A 19,527-nucleotide genomic window follows, 5' to 3' on the forward strand; every position below is an offset into this window, starting at 1 on the left:
AAGCGTGACTCATCGGAGAACACGACGTTCCGCCATTCCCTCATCCAAGTCGCTCTAGCCCGGCACCATGCCAGGCATGCACGTCTATGCTGTGGAGTCAATGGTAGTCTTCTGAGCGGACGCCGGGAGTGCAGGCCTCCTTCAACCAATCGACGGGAAATTGTTCTGGTCGATATTGGAACAGCCAGGGTGTCTTGCACATGCTGAAGAATGGCGGTTGACGTGGCGTGCGGGGCTGCCACCGCTTGGCGGCGGATGCGCCGATCCTCGCGTGCTGACGTCACTCGGGCTGCGCCTGGACCCCTCGCACGTGCCACATGTCCCTGCGCCAACCATCTTCGCCACAGGCGCTGCACCGTGGACACATCCCTATGGGTATCGGCTGCGATTTGACGAAGCGACCAACCTGCCCTTCTCAGCCCGATCACCATACCCCTCGTAAAGTCGTCTGTCTGCTGGAAATGCCTCCGTTGACGGCGGCCTGGCATTCTTAGCTATACACGTGTCCTGTGGCACACGACAACACGTTCTACAATGACTGTCAGCTGAGAAATCACGGTACGAAGTGGGCCATTCGCCAACGCCGTGTTCCATTTATCGTACCAATATAATGGTCCGTTATTGGACATTATAAATTTTCCAGCCAACTCATTCTTGGTTGCCTGCGTTTCGCCCTCGTGTGCTAAGTTAGGCTCGTCAGTTGGGACTTAGCACACCACCCAAGACGCAAGGCTAGTGCACTAGCCTTGCGTCTTGGGTGGTGTGCTAAGTCCCAACTGACGAGCCTAACTTAGCACACGAGGGCGAAACGCAGGCAACCAAGAATGAGTTGGCTGGAAAATTTATAATGTCCAATAACGGACCATTATATTGGTATTATAAATTCACTCATTCGGGACAAATATTTTAGGTTCCCTATGGGAATCAACATCTACATCATTCCATTTATCGTTCGCTACGTGCGCAGCACAGCGGCGCATTTCATATCATGAGCATACCTCAGTGACGTCAGTCTACCCTGCAATTGGCATAAAGTTCTGACCACTCCTTCTTGGAGTTGCATTTGCTCTGTCAGTCAGTGTACTTCATTGGTGGGAACAACCATTCATCATGAAATCCCTACTGAGGTGAAGAAATCCAAGTCTGATTTATACTCTACAACCATCCTGCGACAGACTGGGAACACGCAGTGCACCTTGACAGTGTACCAAGGGAAGAAGCACATGGCACGCTCATTAGTAATGAGCACAGAACGAAAGAAGAAGCCAGAAACTGTAACTTTCTACAACGGCACGAAACATGGGGTAGATGTGGTCGACCAAATGTATTGTAAATATACCACCAAGTGTGCATGCAGTAGGTAGCCAAGTCATGTCTTTCACAAACAGCTATCAGTGATTGGATCATTTACAAGCAAGTAATGGGTAGGAAGAAAGAGCAGAAGTTCATCCTCCAGCTGGCATGTGAACTAACAAGATAGGATAAGCAAGGGCAAGAACAAGAACAGCAACAAGAGGAGGCTGTACGACCATGTCCATCTGAAAAGCAGAAGTGCCAAGTTGGTCTGTGTAAAGGTAACAAGTCTAGCAATGCCTGCAGCAAGTGCCTCAAAGCAGTGTGCAGAAAATGTGCATGAAAAGTAGAAGTTGTGTGTGCAAAAATGTGTTTAGGTAATTTTTAATTTCCTTTTTAAATTATTTTTTTAAATTTTTTTAAATTTCCTTCCTTTGAGGGAATCTGTAACCCCTAGAGGGCGCGTCTCCAGGTGGCGAATAGCGGGACCCTACATTCAGTATGGCTGGTGACAACATCCAATACAACCCGTGGACCAACAGGTAGCCCAGTCCCTGGGGGCTTTAAAATGCTGGGGACACACTCTCTCCAGGGATCATAAATATGGAGGGCCCATTACCAGGGTTATAGATGGTTTCAGTATGGCTCCTTTGAAATGATTGAAGAAGAGGTCTACAGAAATTCTGCTGACTGCCAGTATCAGCAATAGGACAGGTGGCGAAGGAACACAACAGTAAAGCCAACAGCAGCGCCTGGGTCCCAGTCAACAAACTCATTCTGGCTTCGCGTCAGGCAGCAACCGGCTGTAAAACATTTGCCAAACTACAACTGATCACGAGAGTGTGCTCTATAGGAAGAAGGATAACGTACAGGTCACCTCCCCACAAAAGTGAGATCCACAATAGATTGCTTCCCCATAAAAGTGATTCAGGACAGGTCACCTCCCCACAAAAGTGAGGTAAACGTCATTACAGCTGTCCCGAAAAGAGGTAAGATGGTGAGAGAATTACCAAATATGAGAACTGGCACATGGAATGTCAGCAAACTTACGGGTAAGACTTCTGAGTTGGCTGATGTTATGGAGAGACGCAGATTGGACATCTTAGCACTGTAAGAGACAAAATGGACAGGAAGTAAATCTAGAAATATTGGTCATTGATACAAGCTCCTGTATAATGGTGTGAATAACTTGCGAAATGGAGTCGGCATAATCCTTGCCCAACACATAACAACCAGATTGATATCAGTCAACATGATAAGTGATCGCCTCATCGTAATAAAACCTGCAATGGATGACGATGTCTGCCTGAACATAATCTCTGCTTATGGGCCTCAAACTGGTTGCAATAAGACCTCCAAGCAGGAATTTTGGGAGAACTATTAGCATATGCTGCACCAGCTGCCTCCAGATGAGCATGTACTGTAATCGCCTTGGGTGACATCAATGGCCATGTTGGACAGTCCGCCGAAGTCTTTCCTACGAGGACGGTTCGAAAAGTTCTCGGAATCACCGCTAGATGTCAGTGCTAGAGCAACGAGGTTCCCACGTAATAATCACACATCCTTTGTGTGTGAACATGTGGCACGTCAGTGCTCTAGCTGCAGGAATGTGGTAGTGACGACTCTTTATTGTTGTTCCTGCGTAGTGATTTGTGAAATGGAAAAAACTGAGATTCGAGCAGTGATTAAATACTTTGTAAAGAAAGGTATGAAAGCAAAGGAAATTCATGCAGACTTTCAGAACACACTGGGGGACTCTGCTCCATTTTCAACTGTTGCCAAGTGGACCAGTGAGTTCAAATTTGGTCGGGAGAGCTTGGATGATGATCTTCATAGTGGATGGCCAAAAAGTGTTACAACCCCAGAATTTATCGCAAAAGTGCATAAAATGGTCATGGAGGATCGTCGACTGAAAGTGCGGGAGATTGCTGAAGCTGTAGGGATGTCTTCTGAACGGGTATATTATATTTTAACCGAAGAATTGGGTATGAAAAAATTATCCGCAAGATGGGTGCCGCGGCTCTTGACATTGGACAATAAACGCACCAGATTGGAAATGTCCGAACAAAGTCTGGCCCGTTTTCAGTGCAACCAACAAGATTTTTTGCGCCGGTTTGTGACTACAGATGAAACTTAGGTCCACTACTATACCCCAGAGACAAAACAGCAGTCAAAGCAGTGGAAACATGCTGATTCACCACCACCAAAGAAAGCAAAGGCAGTGCGTTCGGCCGGAAAGGTCATGGCCTCAGTTTTCTGGGATGCAAAAGGCATTCTGCTGATAGATTACCTTCCTACTGGCCAAACAATTACGGGGCAATACTATGCAAACCTCCTAGACCAACTACAGGAAAAGATACACTAAACAAGGCCTGGTTTGGCAAGGAAAAAGGTCATCTTTCATTGGGACAACGCTCCGCCACACACAAGGGTTACTGCTATGACAAAACTTCATGAACTGGGGTACGAATTGTTGCCACATCTACCTTATTCACCTGATTTGGCACCATCAGACTTTCATCTATTCCCAAAGCTGAAAATTTTCCTCGGTGGACGGAGATTTTCTACAAGGGAAGAACTGACAGCCGAATTGGAGAGGTATTTTGCAGGCCTGGAGGAATCTCATTTTCGAGATGGGATCAAGGCATTGGAACATCGCTGGACCAAATGCAGCAGGCTTTTTTTTTCTTTTTCTTTTTTTTGCTATTGGCTTCACGTCGCACCGACACAGATAGGTCTTATGGCGATGATGGGACCGGAAAGGGCTAGGAGTGGGAAAGAAGCGGCCATGGCCTTAATTAAGGTACAGCCCCGGCATTTGCCTGGTGTGAAAATGGGAAACAACAGAAAACCATCTTCAGGGCTGCCGACAGTGGGGTTCGAACCCACTATCTCCCGAATACTGGATACTGACCGCACTTAAGCGACTGCAGCTATCGAGCTCGGTAAATGCAGTAGTCTACAGGGAGACTATGTTGAAAAATAAAAGCAGTTCCACCGAGGTAAGATACTTAATTCTAGTACATTCCGAGAACTTTTCAAACCACCTATGTAATGTGATGTCACTTTACTAGCAGGGGTGGCAATACACTCATAAAAATATTTCTCTTTACACAATAACAAATTTCTTCATGTAATAAAGTCTCTGCACACAAGGCAGCGCAAGTAAAACAGAGGTGCACTCTGTTTATGAAAGTCCAAACTTCTTCCAGCAGTAGCAACCTCTCTTTGGTTAAGTTATTGTCCAGATAGAGGTGACTAATACTAAAAAGGTCTTAAAATTGACCTATGACAACAATGACATTTACAGTAAGATGCAAAAGTTGAAAACTAGAAAAGCAGCTGGAATTGATAAGGTTTCAGGGGATATACTAAAGACAATGGGTTGGGATATAGTACCATACCTGAAGTACTTATTTGATTATATTTGCACAAAGGAGCTAAACCAAATGAATGAAGAGTTGCTGTAGTAGCCCCTGTGTATAAAGAAAGGGCGACAGACATAACGCTGAAAATTACAGGCCAGTAAGTTTGACATGCATTCTTTCTGATTATATTAGACGTGTTTGAAAAATTAATAAATGGTTTGATAGAAGACAGTTTGGGTTTAGGAAAAGTTATTCCACTGAAGCTCAACTTGTAGGATTCCAGCAAGATATAGCAGATATCCCGGATTCAGGAGGTCAAATGGACTGTAACGTGATTGACCTAAGTAAGACATTTGATAGGGTAGAACATGGCAGACTACTGGCAAAAATGGGTACTTGACAAAAGAGTGACTGAATGGGTGGCTATGTTTCTAGAAAATAGAGAATTAGAGTAGGCGAAGCTTTATCTGACCCTATAGGCCCTAATAATTAAGAGGGGAATTCCTCAAGGCATTATTATTGGACCTTTATATTTTCTTCCATACATCAGTTATATGTGTAAAGAAGTGGAATTTGAGATAAGGCTTTTTGCATATGTTATTCTGCACAGAGTAATATATACCGTAAGTTAAAAGATTGTGGGCAACTGCAAAATGACCCTGATAATGTTGTGAGATGGACAGTAGGCAACAGTATGATAAATGGGGTTAAAAGTCAGGTTGTGAGTTTCACAAATAGGAAGTCCTCTCAGTTTTAATTACTGCATTGATGGAGTGAAAGTTCCTTTTGGGGATAATTATTATTGGAAGTGCGCACAAAAGTGCAGAGTAAACAAAAGGAAAAATTTATATATTATATCCGTTAATATTTAATTTTGTGTATTCACTTATGGTCTTTGTTTGCTTTGTACACAGATCAATGTGATAACGATCACACGTTTTTTTCACACATTTGGCATATGCAAGTCTTCATCAAATTGTGGTACACCTTGTTTTTGCGGAGGTGATCACGGAAAGCATGCACAGATAGTCTCCTTAGGACGTGTCTCGTCTAGAAATTTGCTGACGTCTAGGTCCTATCAAACATCGCACCCGTGCTGTAGAATTCTGGCCAGATTTCTAGGCGGCGGTCCCTTAAACTTTGTAATTCTTGTTCTGCTGCTATGGTAGATGGGAGCACGAAGGTTGTTTTAAAATCAAGAGTATGGTATAAGTTTGAGTGGTGTCTTTAAAAGTAGGAAAGATCACAATGTGAAGATAAAGTTGGAATTCAAGAGGGCAAATTGGGGCAAATATTTGTTTATGAGAAGGGGCGTTAGGGAATGGAATAACTTGCCAAGGGAGATGTTCAATAAATTTCCAATTTCTTTGCAATCATTTAAGGAAAGGCTAGGAAAACAACAGATGGGGAACCTGCCACCTGTGCGACTGCCCTAAATGCATATCAGTAGTGAGTGATTGATAGTCACTTTGATATACTCTTACCATAAATAATTTCTTGTACTCTAAATATTAATATTAGATCATACAGCTGTTGAAACTACGGTAGGTGCTGGGGCACAGTAAATATGAATACTCCAACTGCGTCCAATATTCAGAAACCCCTGACAATTACTCTTCTACAGTATGCACAATTCAATATCTCAATGTAACTGAAAACACACAGACTAGTTGGATCACTGTCTCACATTACTTTTGTCAAAATAATTAAGCTGACAATACGTACAAGTGCCTCCAACTACACTGTATACATGAACATAACCTAAAAATAAACAAACATATCTGACAGGGGTTTTTCATAAGTCCTGCAAAAATCTCATATTCTACTTGACGAATCCTATGAAAGAAGTAAACATAGCATGGATCTTCGAAATTCTCTTCAGAATGGCCTAATACCCAACGCAGTGAGTGGTGATAATTAATATGATACAGCTATGTAATAATTCTCAGCTGACAGAGGAAAACATCACTCATTTGATTCTTTTTAGTTTTATTCATTATAATTGCGTTTGTTATGTGTAAAGGGTACGCTTCGTAAATAAAAGAAGGAAAGAAAATTATGTAAACGAAATTTCAACAAACATTTGAACAGGTATCAGAACTTTAAAAATAAGCAGAAAGTAACAGAGGTATATATGGTAAACTACAAGAAAATATGTACAGCATATATCATACCACTGTCGCGTAAAACCGTATTTAACTTATGATAAAGTAAACTGAATATTGCAGCAATATAGTCAGACTATAGCCAAGAAGAAAAAGAAAAGAGGTGGGTAAACGAAGCACTTCTCACTCCCATACAGATATCAAAATTGAGTACACATACAACCACATCTGCAATTTGTCAGTCAATTACTTACGGTAATTCGGTATCACTACAGCTTGACAACGTTTGCAAGCAAAATTAATTCTGCCCAACTTCAAGCCACAATACACACACACACACCGCACACACAACACGACAGACAGAAAAACAGCATGAAAACAAATATTCACAGAGAATGTACTACGTTACGGAAATGCCATCAGTCTAAGAATATTTAAACCACCGCCTGCTCGAAATGCATCCGATTGCTGCTTATACTGACTGCTCATTCAATACTCAAACGAGTAACGAATTGCGAAGAATCATCCGCTAGATGGAGGCATCAAACAGCCCCATTTACAAAGTCAGTCTAGGGAGGACTGGTCACGCTACCATAATCCTTTGCGGTAGCGGCCATATTGCGTCTTAAATATCTGTGTTATGAGGGCGTTATGTGTTAGTTATTAGTTGTATTCTGTACAACGAGCTAGAATAACATAGAGAGGCGGAAGCGCTGCCTGGGTGAACTTAATAGAACGAACGTCCGCCATGTTTCCTGTTCTCACACAAGCAAGGGGGCATGGCCTTTAAAGGACGAAAAGTGTAGAAAATGCGCATTTTAGAATCGCTGGGGTAGAATTAAAGTCCGTTGCCGAACGCTTGAAGCATGAAAGCGAATACCGCCACTTCATCATATTGCGGCACGAGGCCAACATCACAATCAGTTGATTGTAGGGTAGTTCGAAATCATCGCACAGTGACATACGAATAGGCCTCGAAATAGGAACAAGAGCGTTACCCTGCTTAGCTGTTGTGGTTAAGCGTAAATTAGAATAAAAATGATGGACATAAATATTTATGACAGGAAACCTTGAAATCATAGGGACCTATAGTAGGTTACAACCTCATTCTGTTAATATTTTTAAAATTATTGCATCCTCATGAGTACTGTGTTCCTTTCTTAATCCGTTTACCCTCCCGGTTTGGTTTTTCCCACGGACTCAGGGACGGATCCCACCTCTACCATCTCAAGGACAGTGTTCTGGAGCGTGAGACATTAGGTCGGGGGATACAACTGTGAGGGAGGGCTGCACCTGCTATGCTGAACAGGGGCCTTGTGGGGGGGAGAAGGAAGCGGCCGTGGCCTTAAGTTAGGTATCATCCCGGCATTTGCCTGGAGGAGAAGTGGGAAACCACGGAAAATCACTTCGAGGATGGCTGAGGTGGGAGTCGAACCCACTTCTACTCAGTTGACCTCCCCAGGCTGATAGAATCCTGTTACAGCCCTCGTGCCCCTTTTCAAATTCCGTGGCGGAGCTGGGAATCGAATCTGGGCTTCCAGGGGTGGCAGCTGCTCACGCTAACCAGTGCACCACAGAGGCGGCCCATGAATACTTTACCACAATAATCGTTTAGTGTAATTATTTATTACAATATAGGGGGGATATCATGTTTCTCCCATTACCATATCATACTGGGATTACTAGCTTGAAAGTTATCCATTATGAAGTGTGGCATAGTTTTAAAAAACAAGGCAACAGACATCTACAATAAAGGCTGTATGCATTTCAAAAATAGCAGTAAAATGCTGTATTTATCATACTTGGTGTACGTTTGAACGAAATAAGTGATTTTTGTGGTTACGTTTTCTTGGTGATGGGTGTTCCATTTCCTTTATTTGTAAATGTGAATGAAAATTAAATAGGGCTGGAAATGTACAGAGCATAAGCAACTGAATTGAGTGGGATACCATTTATCTCTTTTCGCCCTCACAACGCATTGTTCAGTTAATTCCTTGTTCTTTAAACGAAATCTGAAACAAAATTCGACAAATAATTACCGTGGATATCCGTACTTTCGCTAAGTAAACAATAAAATGGATTTAATTACAAACAGAAATTACAAAAAGGAATCTCGGCTATAATTCAGTAATACTTACCTAAAGTACGATATATCCTTGGTTTTATTACTCCGATTAGTACAACCATACGCTGAGCTTACGGCTGGCATTCTTGAAAGCGAGAATCTATCTTTTCACTTCTTAAAACTTAGGGAATTAAATTGGCATGCACGATCTCCCTGTCACCTCAACATATGCTCTCGCGCCAATTCGCTTTGTTTTGACAACCGTTAACATGGGTGCCCCATATCAACTTGCTTCAAGCAGGAAGCGCTGATGTCAGGTATACAGCCCCTCTATGTTATTCTAGCTCGTTGATTCTGTAGGAAAATGGGATATTCTGAGCACCAAATTGTCATAATAAGGCATCTAACGGAATTAGAGTGTTTCGCTTCCCGAGAGGTAAGCAAAAGAGAGCTCAGTGGGTACAAACTGTAGGCATAGACCTGCACAATCGATTCTGGTGGTAGTGGTGGTAATTATTGTTTTAGGAGGAAGTACAACTGGGCGACCTTCCTCTGTTAACACTAATCAGAGAGAGAAAAGTGAAGGGATCCAACGCTTCGAAATGAAGGTAAACAAAAATAGATATATTAAGATTTTTACGATCTAATGCCTGATGATGGCTTAATATTAATAGGCCGAAACTAATATCATGGTTAAAACAAATTGAAGTAGGTACTAATTTTGTAATGTATTAAGTGGGCTGGGAGAAAGGGGACGAGCTGCTCAACTAAGTGGTACGTTCTGAGCTGTCAGTGGACAGACGGCGTGGAATGACTTTAGTAGACGAACGAGTCTGAGTGGTTTTTTAAAGGTAGGAAAGATCACAATATGAAAATAAAGTTGGAATTCAAGAGGACAGATTGGGGTGAATATTTGTTTATAGTAAGAGCAGTTAGAATTTCCAAACTCTTTGCAATTATTCAAGAAAAGAGTAGGTAAAAAACAGGGAATCTGTCACCTGGGCGACTGCCCTAAATTCAGATCAGTTTTGATTGATTGATTGATTGATTGATTGATTGATTGATTGATTGATTGATTGATTGATTGATTGATTGATTGATTGATTGATTGATTGATTGATTGATTGATTGATTGATTGATTGATTGATTGATTGATTGATTGATTGATTGATTGATTGATTGATTGATTGATTGATTGATTGATTGATTGATTGATTGATTGATTGATTGATTGATTGATTGATTGATAACAGGAGTTGACCAAGGGAGGTCGGATAGGATAGATGAAAGTGAGGAGCCTGACAGAAGTAGGTGGAAGCAATGTTAGGACTCAGCTAAGAGCCCTGTAGTCGCCAAATCACACTGCCAAGTTAGGAGCTCCTGAGGCCCCTTTCGGTCGCCTCTTATGACAGGCAGGGGTTACCTAGGGTGTTATTCTACTGCCCCCACCCACAGGAGAAATATATTCTGGGTTGTGACCCCCTTAGCTGAGTCTTGACATTGCTTTCACTTGCTTGTGTCAAACTGTGACTTTTTCTATCCCATCCGACCTCCCCTAGTCAACACTTGCTCTTTTCCGACCGCGACGGCATTAGCGCATTCGAGGCCTACGAAGTTTTTCATATCGACGCACGTTGTGACCTTCATCTTCCTTTGGCCGATACCTTCAGTTTTCGAAGCGTTGGACCCCTTCCACTTATGTTCTTCTGATTAGTGTTAATAGAGGTTCGTTGTCCAGTTGTACTTCCTCTTAAAACAATAATTACCACCAGAATCGATTGTGCACTGCTTTGTACTATATAGTTGCATGGGTTATCAATAAACTACTTAAGAGTAGCTAAAAACATCACTCTTGTTGCATATGTGCAGAGTTATTTTGCCTTAGAACCCAAAGAAATTACCGCATGAATGGATAACAACAGTTGCGATGCATAATTTAATGCACTCAACTCAAGAGGCATTCCGTGTTTGTCAAGATACTGAGGTAATCATCCGGAACTGGGAGACGGGAGTATTCTATTCTATTCTACTGAGGTAACCTTTTAGAAACGCAGTATCGGAAATATCTTTCTTAATAAAGAAAATGCTGAAGGTAATTTACTACAACTGTGTTTTAGTACTTTAAGTACAGTGCGGTACTTCAAGTTCAGTATTTCATGTACCGGTAATCATAATATGACACAGGTACTGTAGAGATTTCTAGGTTTCTGTCAATAAGAGTACGCATTTGACAGATGATATTAATAAGAAACACAGTAAGACCAAGTTGTATGGAAGTAAAAGATTCTTGTTTCTAAAAAAAAAAATGAAATTCAGGCTCTGTTAATTATCTTCCTATTCCAATAGCTGTGAATGTATTCATGTCGTTTAAGTGTTATACAGTTATATATACATGAACAGTAGATGCCTAATGAAATTATATATGAAAAATAGCTGGTATTTCGTTTTTATTACAATGTACGCTACCGAAATCCCCTAAATTCGAACACACTTGCCCTTGGTCACGCTCACTTAGGCTGATGACACACGGAGCGGTTTTTGCCGAGTCGGCAGCCGCGTCGGCCGCCGCCTGTGATTGATACACAGAGCGGTTTTTGCCGACTGTGACGAAACCACTGCCTGCTCGAACTGCATCTAAAATGACTGCTTATAAGCAGTCATCGGGTGCGTATCGAGCAGGCAGTGGACAAAACACATTAGTGAGCGTGACGTTAGGTGAGGAAGCTAGCTAAAATTACCGAAAAATTAAGGATTGTTCTTATTCTTATTCCAAAAGTCTACTTACTCTATATGTCCTTTTACGTGTATATTATTGAATTTCAAAGATACTTCATGATATCTAATACAAGAATACCTACCAATGATGCAATCGCCGCGTAAATTCAGCCACGCCCGACTAGAGCGAAGCATCAAGTTGGCCGTGATTCAGCTGAATGTATTAAATCTATGGCGCTAGAGCGCGCACAAAGTCTTCAAAACGCTCGCTGCACCGCCAGCTACACGACAGGCCGAGTCGGCAAATCTGCCGCCTGTCGGTGAGCACCGCTCTGTCTGTTTCATCCCATCTGATACAATAGAAACATGCGCCGACTCGGCTGCCGACTCGACGAAAACCGCTCCGTGTGTCATCAGCCTTAAAGACACAATATAGCGGCTCCATAAGTAGCGTTCGTGACTTGACCTCCCTAGACAGACCTTCCTATTTATCGTAAGAATAGGGTTAGACCAGAGGTGAAGAAAATCTGAAAATAGAAAAAGGAAAGAGTTGTAGGATACGTATAAAGTAATGCTTTAGAGATTTATAGCTTCAGGACATCTCGAGAAGGATGTTTTGAAGAGCAAGAAAACCGGAAAATTTTTTGTCTGCATAATACCTTCGTACATTGCTAAGTGGAGATTCAACAATTTTGGCCACCACAGTTTCCGCCGCAAGTTCCTCGTGATTAGTGGTACTAATACACTTTAAATTACATCAAGAGTTCTTGCTGTACGGTAGAGACACCTTAACAAAAACACATAGCCCCACATTTACTCCAATTAATCGCGGGTGGGAAGACCCAAGGCCTCCTCTATCCGAGTGACTGATCAAGTTCGTCAATAAAGATTCATTAATTGAGGTGTAAGCGTAAGTCGAGCACACACTGCATTCAGATACTTTTTCGATTACAACCACCAAACAACCACACACTAGTGCCTGCGAAGCTATTACCAAAGTGGCACGTACTGAGTCACGGGGCCCACGAATACCCTCCAGTAAATCAAGTACATACTCAGGGAGCAAACTGATTTTGTTTTCTCAAGTTTGGGGGAGTATAGTGAGGCAGGTAATAAACTACCGAATTTCAGAATTCTTTTTTATGGACTTCTGAGGAGGTGGTGATTCAGCCCATTCTTACAGACATAAATATGGCATCAACTGGATCTCCTGAAAGGCATGTGTCAGCATATAAAAAAATCCATTCTGTAGATGAACAATGATTGCAGTAATAATGAGAGCTTGATGTGTTTCTTTGGTAAGTACTTTTTATTGAGAAGTTTGGACGCTCCTTTTATCTCTTCAAGATATTGGCAGAAATTGTTTTTCAGCCGCTGGAGAGGCACATATACTGGAGAACAGAGCGTCATTTTGTCCGGATTATTTTGCATCAGGTGTTGTGTTTTGTCGCTGGTGTCGCGGACACTGCTGAATATATACACATATTTCATAAATCATTTGGTAGATCCACTCCATAAAAAATCGAATTTTGCAGTCACGTGCAATGCGTTTTCCATCAGGAACTGCAAAGCTGCTGTGACTGGTAATGAGAAAACTTCCACAGCATAAAGCGCACTCATCTTTTCAAAAGAACTTGGTTCGATATGCTTCATATTCAGATTCCGGACAGGTTTCACAACGAGATATTTCTGAAGCTCCTTTGGGTGATTAAGCCATCTTTATCTGTCATGTCATGCTCAAGAAAATGAGATCTCATGATGTTTCTAATAATGTCGCAGTAATTGGAAGACAAGTAAATGTTTCGCATGGAGTTGCATGGATGAACCACGAATGACTTCAATTTTCCATCAACTAAATTTCTTGAACATCGATGTATTTATTCTACACTTATCCGTCACAGGACGTTTAATATATAATGCAGACTTCAAAACCTGTTGAACGAGGTGGTAAAGCTTATTTTCTTGTAATGCGTTCCCCATGAAGTAGAGAGGTGGAAACGTAAATTTTGTCTTCAATCCATGAATTACAAAGAACAATAATTTGTTGGCGACTTGAGGGTTTATTCCAATTCCTTTTTTCCCTAGAATCTGTCCTCTTCTTCATTACAGACCAACCGCGCTTTAATTGGCATTTCATCCCTAATGAAAGAGCAAACCTCTTTAGACCATTCAAATTAGTGGCTTCTGCTTGCAATCTTTCCTTCTGTTAGTAGTGAAATAACCCCAGTAAACGTCATCGTTCCTGGAAACTTGCCACCACAATTACTCAACATATTCATATAGCCTAGCCCCATAATTACGCCAATTAATCGCTGCTGGGAGGACCCAAGGCCTGCTCTAGCCGAGTGACTGATCAAGTTCGTAAATAGAAATTCATTAATTGAGATCAGGTCGTGATTGGACAATAACACATCAGTCCAACCACACCTTTCAAGAAGAAGAAGAGATCAGGAGATATTGAAGGGTCAGTGGTGGGACAATTACTGTTTCTAATATTTATTAATGATATAGGTTGTCTTTAGTTTACTCGTAAGATACTCCTGTTTGCAGATGATATATTTACATTTTATGACAGCAGTTGCGAACAAACGATTATGGAGTATATGCAAAAAGATCTGGACATACTAACATCATGACTGAAGAAAAATAATCTACTAATGAGAACCTCAAAAACAAAATACATGGTATTCCATAAACCAACACAAATTATCAATACCTGTAATGTAGTAAAAATTGGCAATGAGCCCACTGAAAGAGTAAATCAGTTTTCATAGTTAGACTTTAGAAAATAACTTAAGTTGGAATGAGCATACCTCAAATGTAAAGAAAAAAATTATTAGTGTAATCACAGTACTAAAAAGATTGAAGGACTATGGAATAAACAACCAACACTTAAGAAACATATACCTCCCTCATACATTCACATCTTATGCACACGAATATAATACTTGGAAACTGTACGCGGGAAGCAGTAAAGGGACTAGAAGTACTCCAAAAGAGAGCTTTACCAATTTTGTATGTATATGATTTACTAAAACCATCTGTGGAAGTTTTTCAGGAAACAAACATATTACCAGTACAATGCCAGATTAAATACTCTAAAGCTTTATATATGTTCAGGAATAAAAATAATTTGATTTCTGTTAATACAGAACTACGATACAGCAAAGATATTCACACCCATAACACAAGATCAGCAAACCAGTTTTATAAAGATTCCACTAACTCTACCAAATATAGTGTTAAAAGCATTTCTTATTAAGCAAGCACAGCCTTTAACAATCTAACTCCAAAATTGAAACAAATCAATAAGTTGTACAGATTCAAGAAAGAAGTACGCAGGTACTTCCTTGAACAGTATGTTGGAGAATTAATTGATAACCACTGTGTACCAATTTTTCCACCTAAGTATATTTTATTTTGAATATCTTCTTTTCCCCATGTAAATAATGATATTATGATGTAAATCAATATTTGTAAAACATTCCTTCTTAAATATGTAGGTCTATGCCTTACCTGTTAACTGAAACTGAAACTAAAAGCTGTCAAGCTGTGATTGTAAAAGGCAGTCCCTCCTTGAGCCACTAGCTCACAGGGACATTCTATAACGAATAAATAAATAAATAAATAAATAAATAAATAAATAAATAAATAAATAAATAAATAAATAAATAAATAAATAAATAAATAAATAAATAAATAAATAAATAAATAAATAAATAAATAAATAAATAAATGAATAAATAAATAAATAAATAAATAAATAAATAAATAAATAAATAAATACAATGCCAATCAATCAATACTGATCTGCATTTAGGGCAGTCACCCAGGTGGCAGATACCCTAGCTGTTGTTTTCCTAGCCATTTCTTAAATGATTTCAAAGATATTGGAAATTCGTTGAACGTCTCCCTTGGTAAGTTATTCCAATCAGTTAAACTCCCATTCCTATAAATTAATATTTGTCCCAATTTGTCCCCTTGAATTCCAACTGTATCTTCATATTGTGATCTTTCCTACTTTTAAAGACGCCACTCAAACTTATTCGTCTACTAATGTCTTTCCATGCCATCTCTCCGCTGACAGCCCGAAACATACCACATAGTCGAGCGTCTCGTCTTATTTCTCCCAATTCTTCCCAGCCCAAACTTTGCAACATTTCTGAAACGCTACTCTTCTGTCGGAAATCACCCAGAACAAATCGAGCAGCAATTCTTTGGATTTTTCCAGTTCTTGAATCAGGTTACGCTGGTGAGGGTCCCATACACTGGAACCATACTCTAGTTGGGGTCTTACCAGAGACTTATATGCCCACTCCTTTACATCCTTACTACAACCCCTAAACACCCTCATAACCACGTGCAGAGATCTTTACCCTTTATTTACAACCCCATTTATGTGATTACCCCAATGAAGATCATTCTTTATATTTACACCTATGTACTTACAATGATCCCCAAAAGGAACTTTCGTCCCATCAACGCAATAATTAAAACTGAGAGGACTTTTCCTATTTGTGAAACTCACAACCTGACTTTTAAACATGTTTATCACCATACCATTGCCTGCTTTCCATCTCACAACATTATCAAGGTAACGTTGCAGTACTCACAATCTTGTAACTTTTTAATTACCCTATACAGAATAACATCATCCCCCAAAAGCCTTACCTCTGATTCGACTTCTTTACTCATATCATTTATATATATAAGGAAACATAAAGGTCTAATAATACTGCCTTGAGAAATTCCCATCTTCATTATTACAGGGTCAGATAAAGCTTCGCCTACTCTAATTCTCAGAGATCAATTTTCTAGAAATATAGCAACTCATTTAGTCACCCTTTCGTCTAGTCCAATTGCACGCTTTTTTGCCAGTAGTCTCCCATGATCCACCCTTTCAAATGCTTTAGACAGGTCAATCACAATACAGTCCATTTGATCTCCTGAATCAAAGGTATCTGCTATATCTTGCTGGAATCGTACAAGTTGAGCTTCAGTAGAATAACCTTTCCTAAAACCAAACTGCCTTCTATCGAAAAAGTTATTGATTTCGCAAACATGTCTAATATAATCAGAAAGAATGTCTTGCCAAAGCTTACATGCAACGCATTTCAAAATTACTGGCCTGTAGTTTTCAGCTTTATGTTTATCACCCTTTCCTTTATACACAGAATCTACTATAGCAATTTGCCATTCATTTGGTATAGCTTCTTCAACCAAAAAATAATCAAATAAGTACTTCAGTTATGGTACTATAAGGTACTATATCCCAACCCATTGTCTTTAGTACCTATATCCCCAGAAATCTCATCAATTCCAGCAGTTTTCCCAGTTTTCAACTTTGTATCTTATTGTAAATTGCATTGTTATCATGTGTACTTTTTAATACTTCTAGAGCATTAGTCCCCTCCTCTATCTGGACATTGATTGTACTTCATCAGTTGAGTTTTAAGAAATAATAATCTTACTCTTTTACGTCCCACAAGGAGCGTACTATATTGTTTGAAACTTTATGTTTTGTACGTCTGGGTATGGTTGACATTTCACTTTTGAAGGTGGTGGCTTGTAACTAGTGTCTTGTTTCCACGTTTGATAGCAGCACACGCACAGGGGCCAAATAATGCACTCGTCATAGCCATTTAATAACAACACTGTCAGCGTAAGAGCAGACAACATGGAGACAGCCAGGGCTTACGTCAGCCAGAAAGGCTAGGATATAAAAGGCCAAGGTCAGGGCCACTCTAGTAGTGTAAATTTCTGCCTGGGAGACTGATTACCTCGGATCGAGTAGGGGTATTTCAGTCGCCTTGACAAAGAATACTGCAATGCATTCGAAACGTCGGCAAACTGTAAAACTGTACAAGTACAACACGGTTCAACCCGGAAATTAAATTAAATAATAATAAAGACTGCTACATAGTCTTATTTACTTCCTGTCAACTTTTCAGTGAAGCGTCTGAAGAATGGGAAGATTTGCAAGTATTGCCTGAACGGGAGGAGACTCTCAGGCCTATTCCACAAAAGTATAGTCTTGTACATTACAAGTAAATTCTCTAGTAACTAGTACAAATACCAGAATTTCTGTTCCACAAAAGAATTTTCTAATATAATCAGAAAGAATGTCTTGCCAAAGCTTACATGCAACGCATTTCAAAATTACTGGCCTGTAGTTTTCAGCTTTATGTTTATCACCCTTTCCTTTATACACAGAATCTACTATAGCAATTTGCCATTCATTTGGTATAGCTTCTTCAACCAAAAAATAATCAAATAAGTACTTCAGTTATGGTACTATAAGGTACTATATCCCAACCCATTGTCTTTAGTACCTATATCCCCAGAAATCTCATCAATTCCAGCAGTTTTCCCAGTTTTCAACTTTGTATCTTATTGTAAATTGCATTGTTATCATGTGTACTTTTTAATACTTCTAGAGCATTAGTCCCCTCCTCTATCTGGACATTGATTGTACTTCATCAGTTGAGTTTTAAGAAATAATAATCTTACTCTTTTACGTCCCACAAGGAGCGTACTATATTGTTTGAAACTTTATGTTTTGTACGTCTGGGTATGGTTGACATTTCACTTTTGAAGGTGGTGGCTTGTAACTAGTGTCTTGTTTCCACGTTTGATAGCAGCACACGCACAGGGACCAAATAATGCACTCGTCATAGCCATTTAATAACAACACTGTCAGCGTAAGAGCAGACAACATGGAGACAGCCAGGGCTTACGTCAGCCAGAAAGGCTAGGATATAAAAGGCCAAGGTCAGGGCCACTCTAGTAGTGTAAATTTCTGCCTGGGAGACTGATTACCTCGGATCGAGTAGGGGTATTTCAGTCGCCTTGACAAAGAATACTGCAATGCATTCGAAACGTCGGCAAACTGTAAAACTGTACAAGTACAACACGGTTCAACCCGGAAATTAAATTAAATAATAATAAAGACTGCTACATAGTCTTATTTACTTCCTGTCAACTTTTCAGTGAAGCGTCTGAAGAATGGGAAGATTTGCAAGTATTGCCTGAACGGGAGGAGACTCTCAGGCCTATTCCACAAAAGTATAGTCTTGTACATTACAAGTAAATTCTCTAGTAACTAGTACAAATACCAGAATTTCTGTTCCACAAAAGAATTTTCTACAGTTGTACTTTACTACTCCATACTTACAATTTACCAGTGAATTTTTATGGGTGTGTTCCCCGAAAGTACTAGTACTTGTAAATTATTAGTGAATTGGGAAGTAGTCTCTACTAGCGAAAAGACAATAATATATAAATGTACTAGTGCTATTCAAATATACTTATTTCAGATACATTTTGATAAATATGTGGTCTAGCAGTAGTGATAGTGATGGTGATGGAAATGAAAACTACCGCCTGTATAGGGAAAGAATAAACTTCCAGTTTAACACTGTATTTGAATACAATGAGTGTTTTAGGTTAAGCACAATACTAGTGGACGAACTTTTGATAGATATTGGGCATAGGTTAAAATATCCTACAACCAGAAATAAATCTCTCTCTGCTAAACAACAGTTATTAACCCTACATTACACGCGCCGCGGAGTGAGAGTCCGCACCTTATTATTCTTTGGGATCGCAGGCCAAAAATGCAAGGCAGAACGGGCTGCCTTCTTGTAGCTTCCTTCTGCAACAATACAAAGGCCGTGACGGTGTGAGAATATCTGAGTAATCGCCGAGCTGTTGATTACAGAAGTTTATATTGTCAACTGCAGACTTGCAGAGTCTGAGTCCGCAGGCGTGTATTGGTGAGTTGTTAATCTTACTCACTCTTTTGGTAAGTCAGCCATTCTTCCGTTACTATTTACTATAAAATTATATATTTTTATTACCTACAAGTGTAGTAGTGGGCTCATTTTGATATATTTTCCACTTGTGATTATTTACAGTGGGATAAACACGATATTACAAAAAGAGCTATGAATAATTGCTTTGCGACCTCTTTCCAAGGAG

General features: G+C 40.1%; 1 protein-coding gene across 4 annotated transcripts in view; it reads right to left on the reverse strand.

Annotated features, from left to right (window-relative positions):
• Positions 1-7,159, reverse strand: part of mxt (Eukaryotic translation initiation factor mextil) — a 425,214-nt gene extending 418,055 nt beyond the window's left edge. The window contains exons 1-2 of one of the 4 annotated variants that reach the window (XM_067145488.2): positions 7,021-7,113; positions 2,344-2,401 (exon numbers count right to left, since the gene is read on the reverse strand). In XM_067145488.2, coding sequence (XP_067001589.1) covers positions 2,344-2,394 — 51 coding nt within the window. In that variant the 5' untranslated portion in view covers positions 2,395-2,401; positions 7,021-7,113. Of the gene's footprint in view, positions 1-2,343; positions 2,402-7,020 lie in introns of all 4 variants that reach the window. The other 3 variants (XM_067145487.2, XM_067145490.2, XM_067145489.2) reach the window with 3 other exon arrangements.
• Between the last annotated feature and the right edge of the window lie 12,368 nt (positions 7,160-19,527).

This window comes from Anabrus simplex, chromosome 4 (genome assembly GCF_040414725.1).
Source record: "Anabrus simplex isolate iqAnaSimp1 chromosome 4, ASM4041472v1, whole genome shotgun sequence".
Classification (NCBI taxonomy): Eukaryota; Metazoa; Arthropoda; class Insecta; order Orthoptera; family Tettigoniidae; genus Anabrus; species Anabrus simplex.